Source organism: Anguilla rostrata, chromosome 12, assembly GCF_018555375.3.
Source record: "Anguilla rostrata isolate EN2019 chromosome 12, ASM1855537v3, whole genome shotgun sequence".
NCBI lineage: Eukaryota > Metazoa > Chordata > Actinopteri > Anguilliformes > Anguillidae > Anguilla > Anguilla rostrata.
In genome coordinates this window covers 34290770-34316210 of record NC_057944.1, presented here as the reverse complement: position 1 = coordinate 34316210, position 25441 = coordinate 34290770, and the positions used below count along the sequence as shown (strand labels likewise).

Sequence of the window (25441 nt, the reverse complement as noted above, 5' to 3'; positions counted from 1 at the left end):
TCCCCCTGTCTGGGAGACGAGTCCTCAGAGACCTGCAGGGAGCAGTGTGGGGGGGGGGAGGCCGGGGGAAATAAATGGCTCCTTAGTGAGGACTCTCTTGCGTGACATCATTCATTGACTTCGCGTAATGAGGACCAGCAGCGTTTCCACGGCGGCGGGGAACAGCCCGGCTGTTAAAAGGTTCCTGCGGCTGGTCTCAAAAACTTTTCTGGCCTTTCGTTTGCCTTTTTTTATTTTTTATTAATTGAGAATGGACAGGCTGGCCCTCTTTAGAAAGCAGAGATGGTAACGCTGCGGTTCACAGCCCTGTTTCTGGAGAGCTATCGGCCGTGTAGGTTCTCACTCCCGTCCTAACAAAGGACTCCTCATCCAACCGCTAGAGATCTCATTGAGCTGCTAATTAGCGGAATCAGGTGTGCCTAATTAGGGTTGAAATGAAACCCTACTTGGATGGTAGATCTCCAGGAACAGTGCTGGGAACCACTGGGATGAGAGAGAGAGAGAAGGGAGGACACAGCTGAGAAAGTGCGATGGCGTGCAGGGGTGGGGTAGATTTGAATATGATCACTCCCCCCATGGAAAAATGTTTTGTACCTCCGTTATGAATAGTATATTGTTTATAATGTGGTTTTGCGCGTACCACGAAGCGGCTGACAAGATGAGAGTAAATAACAATTCTGCGTGATGAATCCTGAGGGCATAAAAAGTAATTACAGATACAATATGTTCTTCTGGAAAAAAAATAATAAAGAATGTAAGTAAAGCACATATGAGACTAAACTGCAATTAAAAGGCAGATTTACATATTAGAGGGGAGCTTCGTAATTACTGTGGGTGCCTTTTTAAGGATTTTCTCTCTTGCCCTATCGCGTTTTAATTATGCTGTTAACAGTAAGTATGAGGATTTGTAAATCCACAGCTTCTTTGTATGTACACAGGGACGGAATAATGAGAATACCCAGGAAGGGGCTGCGATCGCCGTGATGTAAGCACCGCCCGAGTAGACGTCGTCCGCGTTCCCCGTCGTCAAACTTAACCGCCTTGAGTCGTCCTAATTAAGACCGGAATGTCAGCCCGGACCCGGTCATTAACCGCTGCGTGCGTGCGCGACTGCAGCGCCAAACACCGTTTAGGCCTGGAAACGGAAACGGCGGTTGGGTTTGGACTTGGTGACGAGCGGGTTTGGAATTGAGTTCCGGCGTGCGGGGGGAGAGGCGGGGAACTCTTTCGGGAAGGACTGATGTCGCTGATGGTGTTGGGGACGCGTTCGGCGGGTGGAAGGCCGGTATCAGGACAGGCCTGTGTTTTTGTACAGCAATGTGATTTATAAAAAAAAATTTTTAAAAGAAGAAAAAACCAGTTGCAAAGTGGTGTGATTTGCGTTCGTGCGCTTGTGGAGCGTGTGAGAGAGCCAGTGAAGCTGTGGCGTGCGGCCAGTGGCGTTGCTGTGGCGTTGCCATGGCGTTGCTGTGGCGTTGCCGTGGCGCTGAGGCGGAGGACGCTCGAGCGGCTGGCTCGTCCGAAGGCTTCGGCGCTTGTGCTAATTTCTCGTTTAATCTGCCGCCGCCGCCTGCCTTGAAATTGGGTCTTGCTGGATGAGTCAAGGGCCCTCGCACCTGGGCCCCGGGGGTTCCTTCCGCGCCCCTCGTCCCCCACCCCACGGCCCCCCTCGCACCCCGCCCCGGCCGGGCTGGCGCTGTGAGGATCCCCGCTCCGTGGCGATCGCAGCTGTTTATGTCTGTGGCGTGACCAGGCCTGTGGCTCCATGTGAGGAAACCGTGGCTCAGGAGCTGCGGGTTTCACACCCACCCCCGAGTGGGAGGGGCTCACATGGGGCGCCTGTGGCTCCTCCGTTTGGGCTGAACTGCACCGGTCGCTCTTTTTGTTTTTTGGTGGGGGGGAGGGGGGGGGATGACATTTTGTTGTTTTTGTCGTCAACGGCGACTACAGAAGGGACGAACGTTTGGCAGACGAGCGAGGCGGGGTGCTGGGTTAGGGGAGCAGGTGATTTAGCACCTCGTTTGCCTGACGTGAATTACCCGGCTGTCAGCCCTTCTTAATAGGGAACCTGTGTCCTGGGCAGCGCTAAGTGGCCAGCCTCTGTCACTCCTGTCTGTGGCAGCGGGGCACAGAGCACCGGTAGGATTGATGGCCCTCCAAGCCCTCCTCCCTCTCCCTTCCCTCCTGCCTGGTTTGTCAGACAAACGAACGTGCGCACGGAGAGGGGCTCCACGATGGTGTCGGATTCGTTAAAATCTGCATTTAGCTGAATCGCCTGCGGGACTCAGGAGTTCCTGGGTATCTTCTGAGCAGAGGGGAGGGGTAGCCTCCACCACCCCCCCCGCCCCCACCCCCCGGTGATTGCTGAAATAACAGAAGATAAGAGAGATGGGATGATTAATTTTTAGCCTTTATGAGTGAGTGCGTTTTGCCTACCCAGGGGTCTCGTTGACCCATTGACAGCGTGTTCTTCTCTGAGTCACCAGTCTGGTTCCGCCCCCCTGGGAAAGGGCAGTGTGTGTGTGTGTGTGTGTGCGTGTGTGTATGTGCGTGAGTCTCAGTGTCTGCATTTGTTTTTGTTACCTTTGTTAACTTGATTTTTTATACTATAATGCCCCTTTAATTCACTTTGGACAGAAGTATCGGTGAAGATAATTAACGCTGAGATAAAAGGTGTATGCGTCTTCCTTCCGTCAGAGAATTTATATAAACAGCTATAATATACATGATGAGATGCATTTCTCTTCCACTGTCCGTGTGCTATCTGTGATGATTCACGCGTCCTTCCTTGTTTCCTTTTCAGCTTCCGCACGAGCAAAGGAATCGGGTACTCCGCCCACTTTGTGGGCAACTGCTTGATAGTGACGTCGCTGAAGTCCAAGGGGAAGGGGTTCCAGCACTGCGTGAAGTACGACTTCCAGCCGCGCAAGGTGGGTCCACACCGCAGCCCCTCTCTCTCCCCTCCTTTCCCCCCCGCCCGAGACAGAGTTTACTGTGACGTGAGAGCGCTTCATTCAACATAGGGGGCGACATAGCTCAGGAGGTAAGACCGATTGTCTGGCAGTCGGAGGGTTGCCGGTTCAAACCCCGCCCTGGGCGTGTCGAAGTGTCCTTGAGCAAGACACCTAACCCCTAACTGCTCTGGCGAATGAGAGGCATCAATTGTAAAGCGCTTTGGATAAAAGCGCTATATAAATGCAGTCCATTTACCATTACATGGAGGCAGTGTAGCCCTGTCCTGTTCGAGCGCGGGAATCAAATCTGGCGTAGATAATGAACGGATGAGCAGATCACAGCCGGATTAATCTGTACACGTTTGACTGTGTTATTTCTCTTGTTAATATTATATAATAATAAAAAAAATGAATCTGCTTTGAGGAAATCAAGGAGAGCCCGCGTAGTGATGGGATTATGCGATTTGTTAAATCCGTGGCACCATCAGTGCCAGGAAATATTTCACATCTGCTACATGATTAACAAACATCTGTTGTAGATATGAAAAAAAAAACGATACTGGCCTTTTGTCTTCTGTCTGCAAAACTTTGCAGTGCATTGTATAATTACGGCTGTGTAAATACATGTAGGCTTTCCATAAAAAGCATCGACCCTAACCCTTTTTCCCTAACTGGCATAAAGGTGAGTCTTAAAGAAGGTGTTGCATCTGTGTGAGTCTGCTGTCACATGTGTAGGCCTCTGCACGTCTGTGCTACTGAACACGGGAAGCAGAGCTGAACACTGAACACCAGGAGCAGAGTCTTGTGAACCTCAGCTCAACACGCTGGACTGAGCACGAGTAGCAGAGAGATCATGTGAATCTCAGCTGAACACGCTGAACCGCACAGAAGGAGCAGAGAGATCATGTGAATCTCAGCTGAACACGCTGAACCGAACACGAGTAGCAGAGAGATCATGTGAATCTCAGCTCAACACGCTGAACCGCACAGGGAGAGCAGAGAATAATCCGTGTGCTTTGTGGCTCTCGCAATCCAAAATGTTCTCTCTCAAAGGCAGCTGTGACCCTCACTCCAAACCCCCCCCCCCCGCCCCGCCCCGCCCCGGCCCCCGGGGTTCTCCCCACCACATTCCACAGCAAGAAATATTGATTGAGTTCTTTAGGTTTCTCCCATCGTCTTCTCTCTCCTTCCCCCTGTCGCCGGATCCTGAAATACCGTCGTTTCTGGTGATCGCCGCGGGAACACAATCAAACGTTCCGAAGGAAAAGCCCCCCCGAGTTAAGCTAGCCCAGCTGAGCCCAGAATGATGAGAGCCCCCTCTTCCAGGTAGCTCATTTCAAGAGTCCCGAAAATAAGCCTGTGCCTTAGCGGGCTCTGGGGGATGTCACCAGAGCAATCGCGCGCGTTTGGAAACGAGAGACGGAGAAATCTTTTCTTTTTTTTTGGGCGAGGTGAGTGTGTCGGACGTGACTCCTGCCAGCTTGGGCTCCGAGGAGAGGGATGGTCTGGGGAAGCTAACTTCCCAGTGGGCCGCAGTGTCTGTTTCTTTTCAATCAGCTTTCGATGAAGACCTTGGGAACAAGGTGTGCGGACTCTTCAGCCAATCAGTGACTTAAACCGCTGGTGCCAAGACCCCGCCTTCCCCCCCCTTCTTGAAAACCAGCAGACACTGTGGTCCTCCTGGACTGGGCCTGTGGGGACCATGTTACAAACTGCGAGGCGCAACTGCAACAGAACAGCGATAAAAACGTCCAAAAATAAACACTGGGGTCTTTGCGTGCTGTCCTGTAAAAATGTCACCTCACACAGACGGACGCTTTTGGGTTCGCTTTCGAACGGCGTTTCTGAGACATCTGCTAGCCGCCCCGCCGTGCCGCAGCAACAGTGACGCCAAACGCGCCGCTCATACGGGCGCTCCTTTTTTTAAACTGCGCTATAAGTGACTGTGCCGTGCGCGGTCGTGCTGTGGTGCGGCGCACACGGGTAAACTCAGCGCTCAGAGCGGCCCCCCTGGGACAGGGTTGCCAGATAACACGCACAGTTGGAAGCTTAATTGCGAGGCGGGCAACTGTTAGAACTGGTGGAGGAAGGGGGGGGGGTGCGGTTGGGGGGGTGGGGTGTTCAGCTGTCCCGAGGGGGACCGGGGGTGCTTGAAATGCGAATTCAGTACAAAATAACAAGTAGATTTTTTTTTTTTTCTAAACCAATTATGCAGACCGCAGACATTGTATTGTCTGGTTGGGGCAGAAAAAAACCTGACAGAAAACCTGTGTGAATAATTTTAAAAACATCCATTCTGGTTGAAAACTGGACCTCTGGCACTCCTGTCCTGGGGTGCCAGTTTGTGCTTGGGGGAGGCTGGACAGCTGAGGTGGTAGCGCTGTTTCACTGCTCCCCCGCTGGCACTGAGAACACCCTTGGCATTCATTTTTTTGGGGGGGTGGGGGGGGGGTGGACAGGAGGTGTGCTTCTGTGATCTGTAACCCGTGCGACAGGTGCGTGTTTGTCGGTTAAGGCCCACGCTGGGCCTTGCCTCCAGCGAGCCCTGGCTTCCCCGGACGGCCGCCGGGGTTCGAATCAGTGCCGAAACTGAGCCGGGCGGAAAGTTCTCCACCGCGCGGCGATGCATCGCACGGCTCGTTACGGCCAATCAGCAGCCCCGCTCGCGTCGCCGTGAGTTTGGCCAGTAGCAGGTCGAGCTTTGTGGTGTGTGAAGCTCACACACTCGCCCTGGCGCTGGCGGAATTCTGACAGGTCAGGAACGGTCTGATTAGGATTTAACTTAATTAAGGGCATTTTTTTTTGCATTAGTGTGCTTCGCTGATCTAGTTTGGGATTTTATTTTTGATTTTTATTTTTCCAGAGCAGAATTTTTCTTCTCACAGAATTCACCCTACTGTGGACTTTTTGATATGAGTGTTTTGTAGACATGTGTTCACATTTAATCTGTGATACTCATTTTGAGTGACAGGGTTATTTTGTGAAGAAGTTTCTGGCCTGGATTAAATCTGCTCTGGCCAGGGTCTGGTCTCAGTTAAATCTACTCTGGCCCAGGTCTGGCCTGGGTTAGATCTGCTCTGGCCTGGGTTAAAGATCAGGGACCACTTTTGCCCCTTCCCCATGACAAAGTTAGACCAATCTGGCTCACTTAACAGCAATTCAGCATCCAGGTTGTTTTATCTTTATTTTTAGTATTAACTTGGTGTCTCACTCTAGCTGTTTTAGTGGTTAATTCTGGCTGCTTAGAATCTGTGTTGCAGTATATTTACTTGCTTGGTAGTGTAATAATAAACGCATTTAAAAAATGGCACTTTCATCCACTTTACACATTGCTTGAGCCTCTGAACTTTAAAGGGAGAAAGTAGCACTTTTAATCGTTAGCTAGGAGAAGTTCATGAATTGCTATCTAAATTGTCCTTAAAAAGTGACAGTTTAAGCATTGCCAGTGAGAGAGAGAGGGTTGCTTTGGGTGAACGTTCTTGTTTCTGTGTGTGAATTCATTTGCCACGTTCATTATGCTGTGCAAAAATGCTGATATGAAGGTACCCCAGAGCAATTATGCCCCTTCCGCATTTTAATTGTGATGATTAAAACTGATTTTAAAGGGAGGGAATTGCCGCCTTTCATTTCTGTGGATAAATTCGGCTTTTTTTTTCATCCTCTCACGCGAACGACGTCTTTAATTCTTTTTGATCTGCAGAACAACATGTTTGAGGTTTAGCAGTGAACGCCTCAAAGCGTTTTTTTTCCCTTCCTTTTTTTATTTTTAAAAATGCTAGACAAACTGCTGTTCTGTGAATATGTGAAATCTGGACCCAGCAACCCCCTGTGCTGCTTGGCTTGGGCTGTGGTTCCAGAGCTGAGCTGGAGATGAACCGCTTTTTAACGGCTTTTGCCGGCCTGTTCACCCTACCCTAGATCTAAATATGGCTGAGAAGCTCCCAGAAGGCCGTTATGAGGAGGTGGGGTGGGGGAAAGGGGGGGGTCGTCTTAAGCGGTTTAACAGGGCCTCCAAAGGAACTGCCACGCGTATAGCCGCTGTTCTAAATCCACGTTCTGAAGGCTGATCATCCGTTTAATACCCAGCATATTCCCCGCGGCGGCCGCGACTTTCCCCTGCTCCGGCTGATCCCTCGGCTCATCCCGAGCAGGTCGCGGCAGCTCCGTTGAGACGGTCCCGCGGGTAAATCGGATAATAATAGCCTTCTTTTCGCGGCCGGAGATCCACGAGCTGCTGATTCGCTGGCCGGTCATAGTCAGCCACTTCCTGACCCTGAGGTGTCCGGTCTTATAAGGGCCGATGTGGGTGCCAGGGTTTGAGTTAGCCCACCACTAAGACACCTGATTCCACTCTCGATTGAAGGCCATGGTTAGGTATTCAGTTGAGTAGGGTCCCACAGTGCGGGGCTACAACTAAAAAACCTGCAACCCACATCGGCCCTTTTTGGATAGGATTGGACACCCCCTCGGTTAAAACCCCCTGAAGGGGCCAGTCGGGGTCAGGGTGGGAGTGACTCTGACCAGCTAGCGAATCTGCCGCTCGCAGATCTTAATGCACCTTGTGTGTGTGTGTGTGTGTGTGTGTAGAGGGTGCAGGATACTGTGCGATGACAGGATTGCTCTGTGTGAGAGCAGAGATATGCAGTGACCTTGATCAGTCAGGGCTGGAGAGGTCCTGCGGTGAGGGGCTCAGGGTTTTTGGGTTTTTGACCCCATCTCCCCACCCACCCACCGATTTCACTTCAGTTATTCACGTCCCAATTATCTTCTTAATGCCTTCATTCAAATTTTTAGCACATTAGGACCCAGAGCCCTTACTGTTGGTTTGTAAAAAGTAAATAAAAAAACAGTTGAGGTGAAAAAAGCAAGGTTGTTAGTCTCAAACGCGTGCGCGCGGTCTTAAAAGGAAGAAGAGAAGACACAGCTGCAGCGAAGCCGAATGAAGACCAAGGCTTCGGAAGAATTCCAGAGGTTATTATCACCCGGGTTTTCGTTCAGTTTCAGCGTCGATATCATTCCACGGCCAAGGCCTTGCACCTGCCGTCGAGCGTAAGGAGATTCAAACCCTATAAAGCCTGTCCGCGTTTTCATCACCTTCTGCTTTAAGCTCTGGACGTGTGTAATAACGTGCTTCCATTTTTCTTCCAGTGGTACATGATCAGCATCGTCCACATATACAACCGCTGGAGGAACAGCGAGATCCGCTGCTACGTCAACGGTCAGCTGGTCTCCTACGGCGACATGGCTTGGCACGTCAACACCAATGATGTAAGTCGCTCCTCCCCCCCCACCCCCACGATAGCTGTTCTGGTGTGATGTCATTGTCGCCTGGTTGTGATGTCGTTGCTGCGGGACTGATTCAGAGTGCCGCTTGATCATCCTGGGCTGTCGGGAACTGTGACAAGAAGGCTCCGTAAATCATCTAAATGACGAAAATATGTTGCTGTTTTTTTTTTTTCTCCCCGCCCCGCTTTGACATTGATTTCTCACGGGAGCCAAGACGGAATTCAAAGTTCCGATTTTAATATCCATTTGTCACACGATTGATGAGAGGGAGTGAGTGAGTGAGTGAGTGACAGAGAGAGTGAGTGGAAGAGCGAGAGAGCTATGGAAAAGGCATGCCAATGACAAGTTAGAAAAAGGTTTTTTTTTCTTCCCCTCATTTAACTTCCCTGTTTTTTTCAGATTGCTTTTCACCCCGTTGGTTGTTTGCATTGCCCAGTTTGGTGTAAAAGTGCTTTTAATGTGCAGTGTCAGTTTAACTCTCAAAGTGTTCATACGAGATGAGACCTGGTGTAAGAGCTGATTTAACACTGAGCATTTTACTGTGAGTGATTTAAAAGAAACAGAAAAAAGGTGTGTGTTTGTGGGCCACTGAGATGTGACTGTGCATGGTCATTATCACATCCTTTCAGATCTCAGCGACAATCCCCCCAACCACCCCCCCCCGCCCCTATGCACTAGTTCCGTCTCAGTCAGTTTTTCCAGTACCCCTGCTAATGCTGTAATTATAGCCGGTGTGAAAGCAGAGATCACCCAGAAGCTCCCTCTATCGCACATTTCCTCTTAAGCGTGTTTTATATTATGTTTAAGAGGGTCCCCTCCTTTTGTGGGACTCTTGTCTCTAGTGGCTGTGAATAGTGAGATGCGGTAATTACTCAGTGCGTTCTTACTGAGACGGCTGTTTCCTCCCACTGCTAATTGCTACATCAAACGCACACTCCCACGTACGCACACATGCACACAGACAGACACACACACACACACATGCGCACGCACACACACGCACTCACTCATGCATGCACACACACACACACACACACACTAGCGCACACACACGCAAACACACACACACACACACACGTGAACATGCACACGCACACACACGTACACACAAACACACTGATTTCCTGCTGTAAGTATAACCTATGTGTCCTGTCCCTGCCTCTCTGTCTGCGCTGCAGAGTTATGACAAGTGCTTCCTGGGCTCGTCGGAGACGGCGGACGCTAACAGGGTGTTCTGCGGCCAGCTCGGGGCCATCTACGTGTTCAGCGAAGCGCTCAACCCCGCCCAGATATTCGCCATACATCAGCTCGGCCCGGGGTACAAGGTACGTGCTCGGGACGGGGCGGCCCGAATGGAATTACGCATGAGCGCCCCCCCGCCGCCTCCTCCGCCCCCCTGTCCCCCCGAACCCACCCACCCACCCACGCAACCCCACCGCCTATCAATCTGCGCAATCGATGACTCTCCTCTGCCCTTTTCGTTTCCTGGTGTCTGTATCCCCGTGACGGATGCCGGCTCGCCCTAGATAAACGACAGAATGTATTACCCCACCCTCCTGAAAAATAGCCCTACAGCACCTGCGGTAAATTTTTAAGGTACTGAACAGACATACTGAGAGGAAATTCACCGCATGTTTTCAGTTGGATTATTATTATTTATTTATTAACAGTTTTTTTTTTTTGATGGGGGCAGATGCATATTGGCACAAAGCCCCTACATGAAACAATAATCTGGGTTTATAGGTGAGTCTCGTTTTCCACGCATAGACGGAAAAGGTCAGAAGGGCTCTCTGTCCGGATGCTCAGCAGGGTGACCCAGCTGTGAATTTGGCCCCCTGTTTTCAAGGACAGTATGTCGAGGTTGCTTCTCTCATAGGCTGACGGGGATCATCGTTCGATCCCTTTTCACCACTCAACGCACCGTGAAGAGCCGAGTGGTGTGAGATTGAGCGGAAAACACAGCGTTCCCTCGTGCACTCCAGAAAAAAAATTAAATTAAACGTGTTGTGTGTCCAGCCAGTGTGCTGCTGCAGAGATTAATGTTCAGCAGATTAACATTCAAACCGTGTTTTGTCAAGTCGATCTTGATTTAGTTTTTGTTGAGGTGCGGACCTCTCACTCATGTTCGTGAATTCCACTGGTAGCAATTATTGTTTTTTTTGTTTTTTTACCACCGCTAATTACTTCCAGGAGGGTAGCTGTTTCTGGAGATTGAAATTTTTGATATTTCCATTCATTATACTTTCCATGATTTTGGCAGCGTCACGAGCGTAAACTCCAGGCACAGTGGAGGGCTGTCGCTGTAGCCACCTCAGACTCCAGTGCTGTTTTCCATCAGTCAGTCATTGGCTTAATCAAACGTTTCCTTATAGTGTCCTAAACATTATGGCGCTCACTGAATTTGAATGTAGAAAATGCAAGGACGCTTGAAGAGGCTCTGTTTTCCTGCTTTATTCATTTTTGTGAATATTCAAACTGCTGTGTCTGCAATGACAGTGTTCTGTTTCTGAAATGAAGGTAATTTCTCAGTTTAATCTGGTTTCAGTGAAAGGAGTTTCAGTTTTAAAAAATTCCCCTTTTCATTTTCATATATGTATATGTATAGATTATGCCGAGGTCCATTTTAAGGTCCTTGAAATAGTCCTTGAATTCTGCACTGCAGATGTGCTCGTTACCCTGCCCTGCATGACGGATGGCTCGCTGTGCTCTCTCTGCTCGGCACGCCGTGGCTTTCTGCAGAATCCCGGGAGTCCTTTGTTGCTCTGTAATCAGTCTCGACTTGCTTATTCCCCTTATTAATCCTGGGGTCCAGACCTCCAGCCACAGCGCTAGCGGTGCCCATTCGTTAGCAGTGCACCGCCGAGAGCTCCGGGAAGCAATTTGCTGGGCATTTGACGAAGTTGTGAATTGAATTCCTGCCGGCGTGGAAGAGGCTGGCAGGTGCACGGAGGGGGGGGTGGGGGGGGTCGCGACCCCGTTAGCCTCCCTGATTGGTTGGCCTGTTTCGGGGGGAGCGGAATCGGTACGTTTTGGGCTCCCTCGATGCCAGAGGCTTGACTGCAGCGCTCTCTCCTTCTCTCTCTTCTTTCCTCTCTCTGTTCTCCCCTCTGTCTCTCTCTCTGCACTCTCTCCTGTCTCTTTCCTCCTCTCCTCTCTCTCCTCTCTCTCCTCTCTCTCTGTCTCTCTTTCCTCTCCCTCTCTGTCTCTCTCTTGTCTTCTCCCTCTCTCGGTCTCTCTTGCCTTTTCCCCCTCTCTCCCTCTCTCTCTCTCTCTCGCTCTCTCTCTCCTTCTCTCTCCCTCTCTCCCTCTCTCTCTCTCCTTCTCTCTCCCTCTCTCTCTCTCTCTCCCTCTCCCTCCCTCTCTCTCTCTGTCCCTCCCTCTCCCTCTCCCTCTCTCCCTCTCCCTCTCCTCCTCTCCTCTCCTCTCTCCTCTCTCTCTCTCTCTCTCCTCTCCCCTCTCTCTCTCTCTCTCTCTCTCTCTCTTCTCTCTCTCTCTCTCCTCCTCCCTCTCTCTCTCTCTCTGAGCGTGTGGGTAGGACCGCTGAGGGCCCGGTTGCCGGACGATGCGCTCTCCTCTCCCGTAAAAACGCGAGTGTGACGAAACGCATCGGGACGGGAGGCTGCGGGCGACGCGAAGGCACGCCCGTCTGTCTGCGCTTTTTCGTTTTCGCCCGATTCCACGCGCTCTTCCCCCCCCCCGGGGACCAAACTTTACACACGGCTTCGTTTTAATCACAGCTGCCGTCGCCCTCTGTTGTATTTAGAGCGCGGCATCAGAAGACGAGATAAAATAATTCCGCAGGCGAAACGATTTGATTCGCCGCTTCCGTGGCGATATTGACATTCGCAGTCTCGAGAAAGTTCCCCGAACAAAGTTACACGGCGAAACTGCTGTAACAAACGACGAATTAAATTTAACAAAAGAACACTTGTAAGTGCAATACGGCTTACTGGTCTTTTGTCATATTGTGATCCAGTCTTGATGCCCGACTGAAGGTTCTGTCAAGTTAAAAGCCATTTTTCCCTTTGGGTTTTCTGAGGGGAAAAAAAAAGAAATAGACAGTTTTGTTGAGAAATTATTCCGTGACCAGTTTTGTCAGATAGTTCGCTGTGCTCATGAAGGCCGTGTTGGCGAGTGCAAACCACTGTGATTGTCGCTGTCAGCGTGTGATTGATTCCACCCTGTTTTGGGGGGTTCATGAAGCCTGGCTCCCCAATTTTGAGCACCCCCGCAGGTCTGGGCAACAAAGGCCGGTGGGGGGGGGGGGGTGTGCTGGGTCAGTATGCACGTGTTTCCTCTATGACGTGGGGAGGCTTGTGACAGAATGTAAGGGGACAGAAGCTCCCGGTGTGGGGGCCAGGAAGTCGCACTGGAGTAATTTGCCTAATCGCTTGGACTGGGGGACACTTGGCTGATGCGTGCGAGAACCTGTTTCCGTGATGTCTAAAATGTCTAAAAAACGGGGCAGCAACCGCTCAGACGGGACGACCGGCTTACGAAGGCGCGAGTCTCCGTCCCCGGAAGTAGGCAGAGAAACGGCGGGAACCCGTACGGTCCGTCTTGGAAGGCGCCCTTCGCCTCTGCGACCTCCGGACCGGGCAGACGGGGGCCCTCTCCAAAAAAAAAACACAGGAGGGGGAGCGTGGCCGTTTGCAGGGGTGGATCAGCACCTCCTGGCTCTGGAGAGCTGGAGAGCCCAACACCGCTCCGACCTGCAGTCTGGCAGCTTTGTGCCAAGTGTGGGCGAGCAGGCTTAATTGGCTTTGTGCTTAGAATGTGAAAAACAGAGAGAGAGAGAGAGAGAGAGGAAGAAAAAGGTGTTCAATAGCTTCTCGCACTTGGAACGATAAGCGCTGGTGAGAGTCGGCTCACGTAGTGACAGGAAGGACATTCAGTCGAGCCGTGGCCAGAACAACCGCAACTTCTTCGGCCGTGCTCCTATTAAACGAGCGTAAATATATAGCCTCATAATACTCTGCTGTTATTGTTTTTTTATTTTCAGTGGTTCTCCCCCCACTTCCCCTCACAGTTGTGTGTGTATAGTGCTGCAGTATCAACCTTCGATTTGCTTGCTTCGACTAACTTTCAGTCTTTTTTCAAAGGGTCCAGTGACTGCATATTACTAGCAATTTGGCCTTTTTAAAATATGCTTGAATTTTTGGTGTATGTTTTTTGTTTGTTGCCTCTATAAGTTATCTGCCTTATCATACACTATTGGCTCTGGGAGTGAAGAGATGTTCTCTTTGGTAGGGAGACAGCCAGCCAGCCAGCCATCGCCATCAAACGCTTCCTGCCTTCTGTTTTCAGTGTTTCTCATGAGACGTTAGCAAGTTACCGAGTTACGTTGACAAAATCATTGCACTCATTTCGAGGCAGATGTGAAATTCTGCTGAGTATAAACTAGAAGTGTTGTTCTGGAATGTATGTGTTGTTGGGTACAGTCGCTCGGTGCATATGCCTCTTTGGTCGAGATCCAATATTTTTTGTGTCATGTGAGTACTGGGTCCTGCGTGTTTCCGATCTGTCATGTGACTTGCGTGTCTGTAGGTGCGATACTTATTTCTGTGCAAACTGTGTTGAGTAGCGGCCTTTTAAAAATTACAACTTAAAAAACTAGCACACCGAGCTTGGAGAAAAACACTGTTTTTCCATCCAATTAATACAATTCAAATGTTTGAACTGACGTTGTTTGGTTAATTCACAGACCTGTGCAGACCTTTGTTTCTGTGCATATCCCAGGTGTATGAGATGATGAATGCTGGCTGTTTGTGAATTTAATACACAATCCTTTTCATGAGTTTTGTGTAAGGAAACAACCATGAACAAAAACAGATAAGAAAAAACTGATGAGTGCCGAAATGTCCGTGGAAACGTTCTTACACGCAGTTCACGATCGAATGTGATCGTACGCATGTTCCGTGAATGAGGCCCAATCAGGTGCAAACTCTTACAGAAATGAAGGCCTGCGTGTTTTTGTTTATGTGTACCTTGTCTGTGCATCAGACAGTTAACATGAACAGAAAGGGTTGGATTTGCAAGGCCTCTCCCCCTGCCTGGGATTTTCCTGAGCTGCAGGCCAGCGCGGGTGAAGCTGAGAGGCGGCCGCGAGCGGCGGGCAGACAGGGCGCCGCGGGTCCGCTTCCGGCCTGGGCAGCCTCTTAATCGCCGAGGCTTCGCTCTCCTTTTGTGTAGCGCGCGTCGCCAGGGAGACCGCGGTTCTCTTGCCACCGGGGGGTCATTAAGGCCGACCCGCGGGGTCGTTATTATCAAACCGCATCACACACTGCCGTGCGGACCGTCACACACACACACACACACACACACACTCCAGCTTGTTATTTCACATCTGAGTTTACCTGTGAGTCTGTGAGCGGGTTTAAAGGACGACTCACCGGTAGATGTGTGTGCCGCCAAAAGAAAAATAGAGAGAGAGAGAGAGAGAGAGAGAACGTCAGTGTCAGTGAGTCAAAAAAGAACGTCCCCCTTCTTTCCCTTTATGTGTTTTGTTTCTTCATTTTTATTTTGTCTATCGTTGACATCGAGATTGAGTCCGTCATTAACATAAAGTCCATCGTTAACATTGTGGTGAAGTGCATCATTAACGTTGCACTAGACCTCATTTAGAAAAGTTTGTCTCCTGGTGTTATTGTTTTTCGAAGATAATCCCATTTCCGTACAGCCAAGTAAAGTTGTATTTGTCCTTTTGAAGTTCTGCGGGTCTTGCGGTTTGGGGTCTTGGGTTTTGGTTTGTGTCTCGCTCTTCGTTGGAGCAGAATATCGCCGGGGTCACGGTTTCCGTGCGCTCGTCGATGCTACACGTTAGCGCAGCGTGCGTCTAATGACGCGGGCGTGCCGGAAATCCAGACCCGAGCGCAGCAGGTCCACTGAGTGACGAGCCCGTTCCCCGGGGAGACGGGCTGAGTCTCGAATCTCTGCTTGGGTGTGTGTGAGGGAGCTTCGCAGGGCTTTGTGTGCCAGGCATGTTGAGACGTTTCTGTTTCTCTTATGTGCTGAGATTTGCTCATATATCCCTTGCTTTGTTTGGGTGAGAGAGTCAGAAAGTCAGAGAGTCAGAGAGTCAGAGAGTCACAGGGTCACAGAGTCAAATAGAGTCAGACCCATACACATGAATTATTTATCCCGTACCCCTGATGCAGGGCCTTTCAAATCTGCTTATTGGGCCGAGTGCAGACCAAGCCTGGCTTCTCACATTTCTTTATTTCTTTTTGTGTTTTCTGTGGGCTGTCACACCTGGGGAGCAGAGCTGCAACAGCAGCATCTCCCTCCCATCTTATTCGTTCCTCACTTCGCTGTGCTTCTTATTTAGGCTTAATGCAGCGCCCCTCAAGTTAGGCCTGACTGACTTCCCCCTGCGACGGCTCCATTTTAGACGCTAACTCAAGTGTCAGAGGAGAGCCGTCTGTGGAATGCAGAGGATTAAAAGGGGCCATGACTTGCAGATTAGGGCAGCTTTTAGACACAGTTCTCAGCACAATCCTCTGGCCCGGTGCATGATGGGTAATAACTTCTCTCAGGTGTCAGTACAAAAGCCCAAGATGGTGGAGTGTGGGACATGGCCTTTCTGTTCCAGGCTCAAGCCCCCCACCCCCTCTTTCTGCTATCCCCCCCTCACCCCCACCTTCAGAGCACCTTCAAGTTCAAGTCGGAGAGCGACATCCACCTGGCCGAGCACCACAAGCAGGTGCTGTACGACGGGAAGCTGGCCAGCAGCATCTCCTTCACCTACAACGCCAAAGCCACCGACGCCCAGCTGTGCCTGGAGTCCTCGCCCAAGGAGAACCCCTCCATCTTCGTGCACTCGCCTCACGCCCTCATGCTGCAGGTCCGTGTCCAAACACACCGCCGTCTGGATCCCACTTTACCTCAGACAAACTAATAAACTGATAATAAGTACAAAATAATGCAGGTTAAATCACTTTTGCACTGTGTGCGTGTGTCGTGGCGTGTGCGTGTCGTGGTGGTGTGGTATGGCTGGTGCGTGCGGTGTGTGTGCGCGCGTGTGTGTGTGTGCGTGCGTATGTGCGTGCGTGCGTGGGTGTGTGTGCGTGTGTGCGTTGGTGAATGTGTGTGTGCGTGCATGTATGTGTGTGTGTGTATGTGTGTTTGTGTGTGTGTGTGCGTGCGTATGTGCGTGCGTGCGTTTGTGTGTGTGTTATGTGTGTGTGTGTGTGTGTGTGTATGTGTGTGTGTGTGCGTGCGTGCGTGTGCATGCGTGTGTGTGTGTGTGTGTTAATGTGTGTGCCCTGCTCCACAGGATGTGAAAGCCATCGTGACGCACTCCATCCACAGCGCCATCCACTCCATCGGCGGGATCCAGGTGCTGTTCCCGCTCTTCGCCCAGCTGGACTACCACCAGCAGAGCGAGAGCCTGGTGGAGACCACCGTCTGGTGAGTGAGGCCGAGCCAGGACGCCGTCCTCGTCCGGCTCGATCCGCCCCCCCCCCCACACCCCCAATGCCCCGGTACTATCCCCCACACACCCCCCCCCCCACTCCCCCCTCCACACCTTCCTGCTCCCCCCACTGGTGCAGTGCTCCACTGCGCTGGCGGCGGCTAAGCTCGCTAAACCCAGAGAGCGGCTCCAGAGAGCCGGCCAATCGGAGCAGAACAGAGCAGAGCACAGCAAGGATTTCAGAGTAATGGCGTTGGGCATTTATTGGAGAGAGAGGGAGAGAGAATGAGAGGGAGACCAAGGGAGAGACAATTTGGGAGAGTATGCTAAAGACAGTTTGTGTGAAAGGGAGAGAGGGAGAGAGAAGATATGGGACAGTTTGGGAGACAGAGAGAAGAGAGAGGGGGGCTATGTGTGAGAGTGTATGTGTGTAGGAGAGAGAGGGGGAAGAGTGAGTATGTGAGAGTGTCAGAGAGATGCATATTAGGGAGTACATGAGACTGTGTGTAGGGAGAGAGAGATACAGAGTGAAAGTGAAGGAGAGTGACCCTAATGTAGCAGTGCAGCTCTGCAGCGATTGGACCATTCGGAAAGGTGTGGCCGGGAGCTCCGCCCCCTGTAGAATGTGCAGAAAAGCTGACTGAGGAGAGAGCACAGGAGCGTGCGTGTCGTTTATCCAGAGTCCTGTCTTTCGTCCCGCACCCCGGGACCAGGGGGTTGGGAGTGCAGAGCTGCCCCCCAAACGCACGTCTGCTGCTCGCTCCTTTCAGGCTTTATTTTCGGCTGTTCACAGAGGGGATAAAAATAAATTCTGCGATGTATCTCTTGCTGAAGTCAAATGAAAGTGTGTTTGTGTGATGCTCTTCGTGTCCTCCTGCTGTGTGTTTGTAAGCTGCCTGCTGTCAGTTCAGAGGCCTGTCATTAGTTGTTTTTTTTGCCTTTGGGAAAGTTATTTTGCGTATTTATTAGATTTATTTATTCTTGGCAAGGTCGCACCCCTGGAAAATAAGGAGATATTTATAAAGCATAGCAGTTATAAAAAAGCATCATAGAATTAGACTTCTGCTGTCTCAACACTGGACCTGATTTACTAAGATTTTTAGCTTGTGCAGAACATTTTAACTCAATTTGTTTGGCATCAGTCTTTGGTTGTGTTATTAGTTTTGTGTGTGCTAAAAGGTTTTGCACATGCTAAAGGTCTTAGTGTATCAGGCCCTTTGTCTATGGTGCAGGTGTTCCTGTGAGTGATAAGTAATGGGCATTGGGGATAAGTGACGCATTGTAGGGATAAGTTCATAACCCGGCTGTTGTGTGTGTTACAGTGCCACTTTCCTGGCCTTTCTGTGATGAGTGATGGGGGATGACTGACGGAGCATGACTGATGGGTGGTGGGGGATGAGTTATGATATATTAGTGATGAGTTATGGGGGATGAGTGACCCTGCTGTTGTGTGCATTACAGCGCCACTCTCCTGCCGTGCCTGTGCGGAGTTATGGGGGATGAGTGATGGGTGGTGGGTGATGAGTTATTAGTGATGAGTAATTGGGGATGAGTGACCCGGCTCTTGTGTGTGTTACAGTGCCACTCTCCTACCGTTCCTGTGGGGAGTGATGAGGGATGAGTGCTGTGTGATGAGGGATGGGTGATGAGTGGTGGGTGATGAGTGACTATGCTCTTCTGTGTGTTACAGTGCCACTCTCTTGGCCTTCCTGTGGGGAGTGATAGGTGATGGGGGATGAGTGCTGAGTGATAAAGGGTGAGTGATTGGTGATGAGTAATTGGGGATGAGTGACCTGGCTCTTGTGTGTGTTACAGTGCCACTCTCCTGGCCTTCCTGGTGGAGCTGCTGAAGAGCTCGGTGGCCATGCAGGAGCAGATGCTGGGCGGGAAGGGCTTCCTGGTGATTGGCTATCTCCTGGAGAAGGTACAGTACAGTACCACTGCAGTCTCTGTGACCAAGATCAGAGGTTTTCATTACTGTGTTTCAACCCACAGGAGCACCGGGCAAACTATTCCAAACACAATACACTTCACAGTTCACATACTGAACTCCAGCCAAGATCAACGCTACATCTAACACTCTAAATTCCAACACCTTAAATTTTTCATTCTAAACTACACTGCGGAATAACGCATCACATTTTATATTCTGTGTTTAAACCAGCAGCAGTACTGTGTGTTGTCTGCTCTACAGCAGTGCTGTGTGTGTTTTTTATGTAACGCTTTCGACAGCTTTTCACTGTGGCATGTTTGGTGCTCAGCACTGCAGCATTGCAGCATTTTACATCAGATTTCTCATATTCTCCCTCTCCCTCGACTGTACTGGTATACATGTATGATTTGCGGTCCCATTTGAATCCAGCAATAACGGTTATTCTTTGCGATCACAGTTGGTTGTCAGGCAGGATTTTTAATAACAAGCCCAGATAACACAAGAACAGCTTGTAAGATTCATACTTCCAGGTCCATTGTTTGTCTACCCCCTTTGGAATACAAGCCTACCGATTCCAGAATAGCACCTGATCCCTCATGCTCCGTACAGGTGCTCCTGAAAGTGGGGATGGAGCAGGAGCGGTACATTTTCTTTTATGGTTCTTGACCTCCACAGCTCTTTAAAAGCCCCCCTTTCACTCCCAGACCCCGGGAGCTGTCAGGTGCCCCCGTCTCACTTTCCACTCTGCTGTAGCTCCGCCTCCAGCCTCAGGTAGCAGAGCGGTATCCGGGACGACGCCTGAAGGTTACTGGTGCTGCGGGGCGTCGCCCGCTGCTGGGCTTCACGCCTCAGCCATCTGTTTCTCACCTGCTTCCCCACCACGCGCGCACACACACACACACACACACACACACACACACACACACATACACACACACACGCATACACATACACACTCAAACGCACACACACACGCACACACACGCGCGCGCACACGCACACATACACACACACACACACGCACACACACACACTCAAACGCACACACACACGCGCGCGCGCGCACTCACACACACATACACGATCGCACACATGGCGCCACACACACACACACACACACACTCAAACTCACGCACAAATACAAACAAACACGCGTACACATACACACACACACTCAAGCACAGACACACGCACACATACACACGCATACACATACACCCACACACACACACACGCATACACACACACACATGCACACACACACACACGCATACACAAACACACACACACACACACACACACACGCACGCACACACACACATGCACACATGCACACACGCGCACGCCCATGTATGCCCACACACACACACTCTTCAGAGGACAGCCTGCTTTTGTGCACATATACACATGCACACACACACGCACATACACATACACACGCACACACACACGCATACACAAACACACACACACACACACACACACACACACACACACAAACAAGCACACACACACGCACGCATACACACGCACGCACGCACACACATGCACACATGCACACACACGCATACACAAGCACACACGCGCACGCCCATGTATGCCCACACACACACACTCTTCAGAGGACAGCCTGCTTTTGTGCACATATACACATGCACACACACACGCACATACACATACACACACACACGCTCACAAACGCACCCACGTGCACACACAAGTGTGCTCACACACACTCTTCAGAAGACAGCGCCTGCTTTTGTGCACTTTCCCAAACTCATGAAGCTTGTTGGCTGTGATGAAACAGATCCACAAACATCATTAGCCATTCAGAATCCGGAATGCGAAATAAAACAAAAAACAAGGGAAGAAGTGATGATTTAATGTGATTGGCTTGTGTCCGTCCCCCCCAGTCATCCAGGGTACACATCACCAGGGCAGTGCTGGAGCAGTTCCTGTCCTTCGCCAAGTACCTGGACGGCCTGACCCACGGGGCGCCCCTCCTAAAACAGCTGTGTGACCACATCCTGTTCAACGCCGCCATCTGGATCCACACGCCCGCCAAGGTGAGAACGGCCAGAAGGGGGTGGGGGGGTGGTGGGAGGGGGGGGGTGCGATGTTTGCCCAGGTGTTAGCGCACGCTAACGAACCCCTGTCGACAGCTTGCAGCTGCTTTTTAATGGACAAAATGAAAGTGCATTACTGCAGCGGTTTCAATATTCAGCTGCACCTACTTCTGTCTCATCAAATCATAAAAACATAGGAAGTCATAGACAGAAGAATACAATCAAATATCAATCTATTATAAGAACAGAGTTTTCAGCCTAACTACGGCTTTACTTACAAACTAGAGAGTGCCAAGAACTGCGTGGAGCCTGGTCTTTAAAAACTCGAGGTAGTGTACCTTCTTAGGTTTATATGTGTCTCCCACACATACTGCACCTTGTTACTAGAGGTAAACATTTGTATTGCCATTCAAATACATATATAGAAATATATACAAATCCATCTACAGCACATGCAAGCAGTGCTTGGTATCTACATTAGTTGAGGGGAGAAGATGGAGGATTCATGTTTGAGGCGCCAAGACGATGTTTTGGGTGCCGCTGAGACTGCCGTGTAACAGTTCTGCAGGTTTCGGAGGTCTACACCTGCGGGAGATGGTGATGGTGCACCTGTGGGAAACGATGGTGATGCTCCTGTAGGGCGCGTTGGTGATACACCTGTAGGAAACGATGGTGATGCTCCTGTAGGGCGCGTTGGTGATACACCTGTAGGACGTGATGGTGATACACCTGTAGGGTACAGTGATAGCCAAGCTGCTGCTCTGCCAGGCTTCGCAGTCATAATGGCGGCAGTTGCGACAGATGGAGTTGTAAACCCACATTTGTTTTTCTTTTCACTGGCAAACTGGCCCCGCTACTGGCCTTCTGTTGTGTGTGTGTGTGCTGAGAGGCAAGCTATGTTGAGTTTAATTAAGATTAATTAGGATTAAGCATTAGCGTGTCTGTAGCTTTTGGACGAAGGGATCTGCCACGGGATGAAACTAATGAAGAGGTTTGGGCCAACGTCGCCTGACAGAGTACTGGAGGCAGTACTGGAGGAAGTGGTCTGTTTGGTTTCAGCGCATGGGAGTCCCCAGTAGGATGTCTTGGTCCTCGCTATGTCCCGTCTGTGTTTTAAAAGGACAGGCTCTTCAGATTTGTACATTGGTTATGCATCAGCATCTCCAGATTTCCTGTCTGTTCCTTTGTGTGTATGTGTGTGTAAATCTATGTGTGTAACTGCTTGTGTGTCTTTGTGTGTGTGTATGTGTACATGGACATGTGTTGTGTGTGTGTGTGTGTGTGTGCTCGTGCAAATCTGTGTGTGTACCTGCTTGGCGTCTGTGTTTGTGTGTGTGTGTGCATGTGGACACGTGCTGTGTGTGTGTGTATGTGTATGTTTGTGTGTGTGTGTGTGTGTGTGTGTGTCCTTGCCCACTCCAGGTGCAGCTGTCCTTGTACACGTATCTCTCTGCGGAGTTCATCGGCACGGCAACCATCTACACCACCATCCGGCGGGTGGGCACGGTGCTGCAGCTCATGCACACGCTCAAGTACTACTACTGGGCCATCAACCCCGCCGACAGCAGCGGCATCACGCCCAAGGGCCTGGGTGAGCACCCCGTACCCCAAACCCTGAGCCTCGTATTCCTACCCCCTCATCTTATCCTCTCCCATAGTCTCTACCCCAACCCCCTACCCCTTCCTCCCAATCCCATACCCCCATGCCCTAAACCTCATATCCCTACCCCCTCATCTTATCATCTCCCATAGTCTCTACTCCCTACCCCCTCCTCCCCAAACCAATACCCCATACCCTAAACATCATATCCCTACCTCCTTCCTCTTATCATCTCCAATAATCTCTATCCCTACCACATACCCTAAACCTCATATCCCTACCCCCTTCCTCTTATCCTCTCCCATAGTCTCTACCCCTACCCCCTACCCCCTCCTCCCAATCCCATACCCCGTGCCCTAAACTTCTTATCCCTACCCCCTTCCTCTTATCCTCTCCTATACCCTCTACCCTCCATTTCTTACCTAACTCTTTGCTCTCTTACCCTTCCTGCTTCATTCCTCCTCCTGTCTTCTCCCATACCGTTTACCCCACACGGAGACCACTATCCCAATGCAGTGTTCCTCTCTCTTGCGAGAAGGGGTGTTCTGTGTGGACCCCTTAATCCACAGTGTTTTAAAAGGCGCTGTATTAGAGCTCCTGTGCCATTCTCTTCAGACTTGAATGACAGGCATAAGCCCTCATTCCTGGGGAGTTCGGGTTTGGGGTCTCCGGGGGCGACGCGTGTGGCTGTGTAGGGGTGTTTGCGTCCCTCCGAGTGAGAGCTCTTCGTTGCTCCGTGGTCCGTGGCCTTCGAGTAAGGAGGAAGAGGAGTGACATCACAGCTGGGCCGGGGAGAGGGGGTCTGGGCTGCTTTCGGTGTGGAAGAGATTAACGATTGACATTCTTGCTGAAGCGACCCCAGGTCAACGGGGTGACCTTGCTAGCAGTGTAAAAGCGCTCTTGAACGGTCACCTTTCGACCGCCTCTCTTTGTGGATTAATGACTGTCTGCCGTTGAGGTTCTCTATGGTGGGCCCTCGGGGCCATTTCAGCATTTATCCTCATTCACGCTGAATGCTTGTAGCAAATTGATTTACATTTATAATGTGGGCCAGCGGGGCTGTTCGTTCAAGTCAAGGCCAAGGTTTCGGTTAGTGAGCGTAATATTTTAAAAAAAAACGCTGACTATGCAAACATTCTCTCATCTGTGTATTGAGGAAACACCATCGCATTGACTGAGGGGGGGGGTCGGGGGGTGATGGTGTCCAGTGCTGTCTCCAGGCGTATCAGTCTGTGATAAAATGCGTAGAAGTGGGTATTAATAAATTGCGTTCTTAATGAACTACCCAAGGTGTCACTCATCTCTCACAGATGCTGTGTACACAACCGCTAATGACTTCTCATAAACACGAGCAAACAGCACATTAGCATTGATCATTAGTGCCCTGAAAACAAATACTGAATTATTAGAGCTGAGAGAGAGGAAGGGATGAATGGAGGGGGATGAGAGAGAGAGAGAGAGAGAGAGAGGGGGAGACAGAATGAGAGTTATTCTGGATCTGTTTAATCAGTCTTCAGAGTGCTTTGCGTTAGAAGCTGGATTTTAGCTGAGGGAGTTTTAAATGGTGTACACGATGTGTGATTTGTTCAGCTTGTCGTTCGCACATTTTGCATGATAACTTTATCTTTGAGGAACACAGCTGGAAGGAAGGAAGATGAGTTTTCTTTTTTTTTTTGTGTGGTGTAAATTCAAAATCGGCCTTATCTACCCAGTGGGGCAAATGCTGTCTACACTGGTTAATATGGAGCCCAGAAGAGTCTTTCTTTAATGGGCGGTTTTGTATGGGCTCGCTAATTCTAATTGCATTGTGAATGGGCTGCTATGTGTAAGGGCATTAGCACACAGCCTGTCCATGGCTCCTTTGGGCCTGTTTGAGGCGTAGAACAGGTTGTGTCTCGTAACCTTCTAGCAGACCCTCAAAAGGCATGATGGGAAGAGGCATTGTGGGTAATGAGGCCAGCGTTTAGCTCAGCGCGAGTACCGCCGAGAGCTTGCTTGGCCCAATCCTGAACGCCGTGCTCTTCTTCTGTGGTCCCGCCTTGAATCGGATTGGATGCCCGGTCTGTCGCTTATAAAGAGTGGCCACCTGTGCTCCCTCTGTGTTTTCTCTTCCTTATTTGAGATGCGCCGGGGGGCGCTGCGTTTTAATCGCGTGCTTGGGGGTGATGACGGAGCGACCTCAGTCACATGCAACATCATCATCATCCTCAAAGACTGAAGATTTTACTGTGCTTGAATACCGCAGTGACCCAGCGTAGGTCATACAGCATTGTGGGAAAAGTAAAACAACTAAGGTGATTGGTTGGGGGGGGGGGGGGGACTAGCATGCAGACAGGGCCTCTAGGACCAGAGGTCCTGCACCCCTGGTGCAGATAGAGGGGTGCTGGAGGCCATTTAGGATGACAGACGTACACGCGTCCCCTTTGGGGATCAGGTCCCTCAGCACGTCCCGAGCTCTCGCCGCCGCCGTGCTCGTAATCCGTGTCTTATCCCTCCCCTCCGAGTGGAGAAAGAGGACTTTACATGCATTAATAACAGAGGGGAGCGAGTGTGTGTGTCAGAGGGGCTCGGCACTGACAGGGCCGCTATATTTAGCAGAGCTCTGGTCCCGTCCTCTCTCCAAGCCCCTCCCACCCCTGTCTGTGCCAAAGAGTGCGACAATGGCGTATTTTTACACTCCTGTTATTTTGTTCACACCCCACCCCCCTTTTTAATTGCACTTGAAAAACAATTTTCTTGAATCATTATAGTCATTATCGTAAACTCACACTTTTTGAAATGAGACTTGAATGCATCGTGGACGCTCAACAGCGGTACAGCGGGCAGGGGTGAGGGGGAGGGAAGGGGTGGTGGGGAGGTGGTGGGGGGCGATTCTATGAATGTCTGCGGCGACAAATTTAATTCAGATTTTCCCCGACTGGCAACAGTTTTCCCATGATCCTCCTCTCAGATCTCACATAATGCTGAGCTAACAGCGGGGCGGGGCGGTGTGTGTGTGTGTGTGTGTGTGTGTGTGTGTGTGCAGCCGGGCGGTCTGCTGGGACTACGGAGATACAGCACGCCGGGACAGCTTCACTGCTCTCTCCTGATTTACAGCGCACCATACTGCCTGTGCATAGAGAGAGAGAGGGAGAGAGAGAGAGAGAGAGAGGGAGAGAGAGGGAGGGAGAGGCAGAGAGAGAGGGAGGG

The 25441-nt window shown here is 50.7% G+C and overlaps 1 protein-coding gene across 1 annotated transcript in view; it reads left to right on the top strand.

The window, feature by feature from the left end:
• Positions 1-25441, top strand: part of nbeab (neurobeachin b) — a 316449-nt gene that overhangs the window by 91348 nt on the left and 199660 nt on the right. Inside the window, exons 6-13 of the mRNA XM_064301505.1 lie at positions 2804-2930; positions 8103-8222; positions 9419-9565; positions 15886-16083; positions 16516-16649; positions 18469-18577; positions 20500-20652; positions 22075-22243. Coding sequence (XP_064157575.1) covers positions 2804-2930; positions 8103-8222; positions 9419-9565; positions 15886-16083; positions 16516-16649; positions 18469-18577; positions 20500-20652; positions 22075-22243 — 1157 coding nt within the window. The remainder of the gene's footprint in view (positions 1-2803; positions 2931-8102; positions 8223-9418; positions 9566-15885; positions 16084-16515; positions 16650-18468; positions 18578-20499; positions 20653-22074; positions 22244-25441) is intronic.